The sequence below is a fragment of the Conger conger genome, chromosome 13, assembly GCF_963514075.1.
Source record: "Conger conger chromosome 13, fConCon1.1, whole genome shotgun sequence".
In the NCBI taxonomy this organism is placed as follows: Eukaryota; Metazoa; Chordata; class Actinopteri; order Anguilliformes; family Congridae; genus Conger; species Conger conger.
This window is the reverse complement of record NC_083772.1, coordinates 36245978-36253477: the sequence shown is the minus strand read 5'-3', so window position 1 is coordinate 36253477 and position 7500 is coordinate 36245978. Positions and strand designations below refer to the sequence as shown.

Here is a 7500-nt window from a genome sequence, read left to right as displayed (position 1 = left end):
GTTTTGCAGATATGTGGTCGCCCAGGCTAATGTAAAATGTTCTACCAGTTGTATAGATTCGAAACCAATTTCGAGCAATAGCATGAGAAAACAATTAGTTGTGCTGGTATTTTATGGAGTTACGATTATGAATTCGCTTTCCAATTTGATAATGGTTGCTCAACGTTATTTTAAACCGGAAAATGCCGGTTTTGTTTTTTATATATATTTTTTTACCGATTTTAATTTTTTAATCAAACACTTGAGTGTGTGCTTGTACGTGTGGACTGGTGCGTGTTTGTGCATGTTTTTGTTGGCGTGATTTGGAGGTTTTAGCCTTTGTACAGTGTCCTTTACCTCCTGACTTGGGGCAGTTATCTCTCCATTCCTCTCACGGTCACACTGTGAGCAGATCGGTGGCGAATGTTTCAGCTCACAGCTGCGTGAGGATCTCCTCTCCGAGTGTGTGCTGAGGGCGTGGTCCAAGGCCAACAGCTCGGCAGCACAGAGCAGCCAGCCTGCGTCATAACCGATTGACCAATCACAGAATATGACAGCCAGCCTGCGTCCCAGCACAGAGCAGCCTCTGTCACACCCATCTGACCAATGGCAGCGCAGAGCTTCTCCCGTCCAGTAATCCGTGCCGTTACATCTGTGGCAGGACAGTTGGGCTCCAGGACCAGTCTGGCAGGCTTTCCTGCTCATTATGTATAAAGCAGACACGGTGCTGGGCCACGCCAACCGGGACCAGGAACGGTGATGATCAGATGAATAAGAGCTGGTGCTGAAGAGCTGGCTTGGAATGCAATCCTGGACTGTGGGAGGGAGGGAGGGTTATTCTCTCCCTGTCTGGGGCTTCAGCAGCTGGTCTGTAAGAGGGAGGGATGGAGGGTTATTCTCTCCCTGTCTGGGGCTTCAGCAGCTGGGCTGTAAGAGGGAGGGAGGGAGGGTTATTCTCTCCCTGTCTGGGGCTTCAGCAGCTGGGCTGTAAGAGGGAGGGATGGAGGGTTATTCTCTCCCTGTCTGGGGCTTCAGCAGCTGGTCTGTAAGAGGGAGGGATGGAGGGTTATTCTCCCCCTGTCTGGGGCTTCAGCAGCTGGGCTGTAAGAGGGAGGGATGGAGGGTTATTCTCTCCCTGTCTGGGGCTTCAGCAGCTGGGCTGTAAGAGGGAGGGATGGAGGGTTATTCTCTCCCTGTCTGCGGCTTCAGCAGCTGGGCTGTAAGCGAGGGATGGAGGGTTATTCTCTCCCTGTCTGGGGCTTCAGCAGACTGGGCCGAACAGGTTTCAATTCCAGCCATCACCATCATCAATAAATTTGACAGCCGACTGTTGTGTTTCGCTAGCTCACTTTACATTGGATGTCAACAGCTATGATGTTTTCACTCGTTAGATTAAGCGTCGATGCTCTGGTTCAGTTGTAACCAGCTAATTTAGCTAGCTAGCCCCAGTCTCTCATAAGACGACACCTGTAGTATGTGCACAATCAAGTAGCCACCGTGAATAGCCACCCACTTTATATTTAGTATCGAGTTAAATAGGAAAAATCAAACAGAACGACTATGATTAAAATCAATTCACTATATGGGAATGAACACAGTAGACCCTCTGTCATTAATTACGATGAATTTGTTTCCTCAGCGTCCGATGGCTGATGTGTTTTGCTCTGTGTGTGGGTGCATGCATGTGTGCTTCATTTTGTGCTTTGTGTAGGAACTCTCCTTTAATTATTACATTTCTTCTAATGGTGCACATCCAAAAACAATGTCTTTGAGGAACATTGATTCAAACTAGTTCAACAGGTAAAGCAGTGGTGGAGGATGTGTGGGTGTTTGGGTGTACAGTGATGAATGTGCTAAACCTAGCCCTGTACAGTTTTTAACCCTGTCAGTTTTGCTGTCCTGGCTCACTGCCTATCATGCATGACTCCCAGTTGGTGGCGTTTGTGTTGTGGGTGAGGGGGCTGGTTGAAGAACATTCTGGAAGGGAATGGTAGAAACCTGCATCTTCAGGGCCGGTAGAGGAAATGCGGCCTCTGGTCAACTGAGTGCAATTCCATCTTGAGTATCATTTCAGTAATAAAGTATGTGTTCTTTAATAACTGAGGGAAATCAGGCCAGATCTGTGGAGCAGCCAGACAGGGTTTTTCCTTGGCCTTTGCTGGTACTCACTCATGCTAATGCACATAGTGCACAAGTCTTTTATTCTGTGAAATACAGTTTTTGGAGTACAATGTAGGCTTTGGTAGTACCTGGAGCGTTGTCTTTAGAGGTCGGAGGTCCTTGAAGCTCTTTGAATATTTGAATATTACACCATTTATTTGAATAGGACACATAAAATAAATCTAAAACATAAATAAAAAGTAAATACAAAAATATAGGACACCATAAAATATCTACCTTTGTTAAAATATGAGCATGAATTTGTTAAAGCTTTTACCTTTTCAGAAGATTGCACTCTTTCACTGTGCACCCTCTCTTTTCGCTCTTTCTCTACTGAATTGAGTTTTCCCTGAGCTGCGGCAGCTGCTTCTACTCCTCCTACCGACATCTTGGTGGCATCTAGTACAACGTACTGCCATCCGCTGGCCGAAAGACCACATTGCACCCAAAAATCCAAATTAACTGCTATTCATTCGGATTTGATTAACTGAGGCAGTTAACATATTGATGTGAGAATAGTTTGGGGCTTTAAATGTGGCTGGCAGAAAAGCAGAGGAAAGTGTATATCCCAAGAGGGTAGAAAACCAAGGCAGCAGAAGCCCTTCGCCAGCTAATGCTAGCTGTGGTAATGCTAGCGTTAATAAAAACAAGGAAACACGCCGGACTGGATGTGTCGTTTGTGTGATGCCGGTTGCGTGTCTCCCAATGTCCTTTGACCAGGCGTTGAGTGAGTGTGGTGTTGTGCTGTTCTGGTGCTGAGCGTGGAGGCTGATTCCCCTCTGTCTTGCCGCTCCACAGATCTGTGACTTTGGGCTGGCCCGGGTGGAGGAGCCAGACGAGTCGCGTCACATGACCCAGGAGGTGGTGACCCAGTACTACCGCGCCCCGGAGATCCTCATGGGCAGCCGCCACTACTCCAACGCCATCGACATCTGGTCTGTGGGCTGCATCTTCGCTGAGCTCCTGGGCCGGCGCATCCTCTTCCAGGCCCTGAGCCCCATCCAGCAGGTGAGTGTGTGAGAGCGTGTGCTACAATGGTGTGCTACTCTGCAAGGGTTACATTTTTATCTGTGTGATCACTTTAGAACTGGGAACTGTACTTTCCTCTATGGTCTTCAGCACACTTGTCCCTGTTTCTGATTTGCGCTTTAATCTACGTCGCTCTGGATAGGAGTGTCTGCTAAATTACTGGAATGTAATGTAACGCTTTTTTTGTTTTAATCTTGATTACGGCTTACAGCTCATGAAAATCTAAAATCCAGTATCAGACCAATCAAAAAAAGGATTTATAATACAGAAATGTCGACCTTCTGAAAAGTATGTTCATTTATGCACTCAATACTTGGTCTGGCAATCATGGGGAAGACTGCTCACTTGAAGACACTCATTGACAAGGGTAAGCCACAGAAGGTCATTGCTGAAAGAGTTTTGTATCAAAGCATATTCATGGAAAGTTGACTGGAAGGGGTGTGGTAGGAAAAGGTGCACAAGCAACAGGGATGACCGCTGCCTTGAGAGGATTCTCAAACAAAGCCGATTCAAGAACTTGGCGGAGCTTCACAAGGAGTGGACTGAGGCTGGAATCAGTGCATCAAGAGCCACCATGCACAGACGTGTCCAGGAAATGGGCTACAAATGCTGCATTCCTAGTATCAAGCCACTCCTGAACCAGAGACAATGTCAGAATCATCTTACCTGGGCTAAGGAGAAAAATAACTGGACCGATGCTCAGTGGTCCAAAGTCCTATTTTCAGATGAAAGTAAATTTCGCATTTCATTTGGAAATCAAGGTCCCAGAGTCTGGAGGAAGAGTGGTTGAAGTTGCTTGAAGTCCAGTGTGAAGTCAGTACAGTCAGTCAGTAATGAGTCAGTAATGATTTGGGGTGCCATGTCATCTGCTGGTGTTGGTCCACAGTGTTTTATCAAGTCAGAGTCAACGCAGCCGTCAACCAGGAGATTTTAGAGCTGCTTCCACCTGCTGACAAGCTTGATGGAAATGCTGATTTCCTTTTCCAGCAGGACTTGGCATCTGCCCCCAGTGCCAAAACTACTCGTAACTGGTTTGCTGACCATGGTATTACTGTGCTTCATTGGCCAGCCAAACTGCCTGACCTGAACCATTGTCAAGAGGAAGTTGAGAGACACCAGACCCAACAATACAGTCGAGCTGAACCATGGCTTCCTATCACTGTAAGCTGTAATGGATGTTCAGTTCAGGGGTTACGTCATTCCCAGGCTTCCCCACGCTGGGGTTTCCACTGGAAAGGTTCTGTCTCTGCTTGGTTGCCAGATCACACTGTGTTTGTGTGTTTCAGCTGGACCTGATCACAGACCTGTTGGGGACCCCGTCCCTGGAGGCCATGAGAACAGCATGCGAGGGCGCGAGGGCCCACATTCTCAGGGGACCCCACAAACCGGTGAATATACCCGCCTGCCCACCACACAGGTCTGCAGACGTTTTTGAGAGATGAGCAAGTACACATGGAGTTTGGCTGAGCTTGGCCATTCTGGCAGAGAGGCTGCCCCAGCCTGTGTGGGGGCTGAGCCAGGAGCACCTTCTAAGCTTGATTAGTCATGGCTGTACCTGTGTGACGTTTGTGAAAGCGGTTTAATAAACGTTCCTCCTCCTTCGCACAACGTTGGGGATGTTCTTCTTAGTTAATAGTTGCAGGTTTGCATTGACCGTTCTAATGTAAGCTAGTAATGTAACGGTTTAATGGTAAATATAGATTAGCATGTAGAAACTGAGGTTTCAGGCATTTAGAGAAAGGTGCAGGCATCTGAATGCAACCCATGTGCTTGTCTATGCACTGAGCATGTCACTTCCTGTCTCCACAGCCATCACTTCCTGTCCTGTACACCTTGTCCAGCCAAGCCACTCATGAAGCTGTGCACCTGCTCTGCAGGATGCTGGTGTTCGACCCGGTGAGTGCCTTATGGGTGGCTGCTAAACATGGGTTACCAGGGACTGTTCTCACCATCCCTGTCCAGAGGTGAACCGCATAGTTGACCTCTGACCAGCAGCAGTGTGTAGTGTAAAAGAACATCACCTCTGAGATGAAAAGCATATCAGTGGCCTTTGTTGTTCATGAAAGGCATGCTGCTCCTACTTCTCTGAAGGCCTGAGCTAGATCACAGGTGCAAACGTAATTGAGGTAGAGTCCTTTGATTGGCTAACACTGAGATACCACGATTAGATTACAGCACTGGTCCTCGCTCCTGGAGTGTCTCTCAATATCTGTTCTTGTCCGTTCTTGTGTTTTCGTGAACTTGTTTGACATCATCTTTCACAGCCCAAGTACGGTTCCAATGTCAAGGACGCCAGAAAACAAGAACTGATGAGACGCCAGAAAACAAGAACTGATGAAATGCCAGGATGTGTTCTTGATCCCTTTTAACAAGGATGCATCGGATGCATTCTTGCCCAACAAGAACGGACCTAATGTCCCAGCATTCATTGCGAGATGGCAGGCGAGACGAGCCTAGCTCACAAATCAAGTTTTTAATTTCACCATTTCTGCAATAAAATCTTTCTAAGAAAAAAAGAGGAGTGAAATATGTATTATAACCGCCAAATCTTTGCTAATTTTAAGCATACAATGGGCCCTGTAGTTAAAAGAAATGTATACAACTCAACACTGCTATCTAATAGAGTTAAAGTTAACTGAGCCGGGTCAGCTGACTCGTAAGCCCCAGTTAGATTTTTGTGCATAACACGGATGTGGCAACCTAAATGCATTAGCTAGCTAAGGAACAGCGTGTGATAGGTTTGTTTGGCTCACTAGTTTTAAGTAGGCTACAATTTGTCTACAATTAGAATTAAATTATACCCAAAACCATAGTGTAGCAGCTTTACAAAGACATTAGATACACAAGCTGGAGAGTTGGGAGACTGCTACTGCTACTGCTGTCACAAGGACGCATTGCATCTCAAATGCAGATGAGTGTTCTCTATCCTTGTCAACTTGCAAGACCGTTCTCATCCAGAACACATTGCAAGACCGTTCTCATCCAGAACACATTGCAAGACCGTTCTCATCCAGAACACATTGCAAGACCGTTCTCATCCAGAACACATTGCAAGACCGTTCTCATCCAGAACACATCGCAAGACCGTTCTCATCCCGAGCACATTGCAAGACCGTTCTCATCCCGAGCACATCGCAAGAACATTCTTGCATTCCTGGTATTGAGAAGACACCCCTGGTCCTGGAGAGCTGCAGGGTGTGCTGGCTTTTGTACTCTGTACTTAACTGCGATGAACTGTTTTAATTAATCAATTAACTCACCTCACCTTGAAAACAGAAACCAGCCCACCCTGCGCCTCTCCCAGGGCAGGAGTTAGGACCAGTAGATTACCTGATCTGACATTGTCAGTGTGCATTATAGTAGTAAACTTGTTCTAAAACCGTTTGAAACATTAATTAAACATTAAACATTAATTCATGATTAATGTGTGTGTGTGCACGTGTGGTTGTATGTCCTGCTTGTGGGTTTGTACTCTTGTGATGTGATGTTCGGTTGGCGTTTCTTGCAGTTGAAGCGGATCTCGGCGAAGGACGCTTTGGCGCACCCGTACCTGGACGAAGGCCGGCTGAGGTACCACACCTGCATGTGCAAGTGCTGCTACACCACCTCCTCCGGCCGGGTGTACACCAGCCACTTCGAGCCCGTCACCAACCCCAAGTTCGACGACGGCTTCGAGAAGAACCTCACGTCCGTGCGGCAGGTCAAGGGTGAGTGCCTCCGAGCCAGGGATGTGATTGGCCATTCCGCGTCTTCATCCGCTTGCCTCCTATTGGGCTTCCTCTTACCGAATCAAAATGTTTGGGATCATTGCCTTGCTGTGGGATGAAGACCGTGCAATGAGTTTGGCGGCATTTGATTGAACTTTAGCAGATAAGATGATTCTGTCCACTTCAGAATTCATTCTTCTGCTGCTATCCACATTATTGGTTATGGTATTATTATTTCTCCTTAAGACTTTAACCTCTCTTTGGTTTATTGTTAAGGCAGACGGAGCATTGAGCCTTTTTGAGGCCATGCAGTTTTCTACCCTGAGGAGTGTGGTTGTGGGTAGTTGTGCTTGGTTTATTTTTGCTTTTGTCTTTTTATGTGTTTTTCGTCTTGGATTTAGATTTTATTTTATTACTTACATTTATGTGACAGTTTATGTCCAGTTTAGTTTATTAAAGATAATTCATTTGAATATTTAGTACCTACAATTTATTTATTTAAGAGCATGGGCTGAGGACCGTAAACCAAATATTATCACTCATTCTGAAACATGGCGAAGCAGCAAGATTGCTGATGATGAAATGAATATCACAAATTATGTACACAAATTATGCAGATAGAAAT

The 7500-nt window shown here is 46.3% G+C and overlaps 1 protein-coding gene across 2 annotated transcripts in view; it reads left to right on the top strand.

Moving 5' to 3' along the window:
• The window catches only part of nlk2 (nemo-like kinase, type 2), a 34843-nt gene that overhangs the window by 23548 nt on the left and 3795 nt on the right, over positions 1 to 7500 (top strand). For both annotated transcript variants that reach the window (XM_061216729.1, XM_061216728.1), the window contains 4 exons: positions 2938 to 3147; positions 4455 to 4556; positions 4978 to 5064; positions 6677 to 6875. In XM_061216729.1, coding sequence (XP_061072713.1) covers positions 2938 to 3147; positions 4455 to 4556; positions 4978 to 5064; positions 6677 to 6875 — 598 coding nt within the window. The remainder of the gene's footprint in view (positions 1 to 2937; positions 3148 to 4454; positions 4557 to 4977; positions 5065 to 6676; positions 6876 to 7500) is intronic.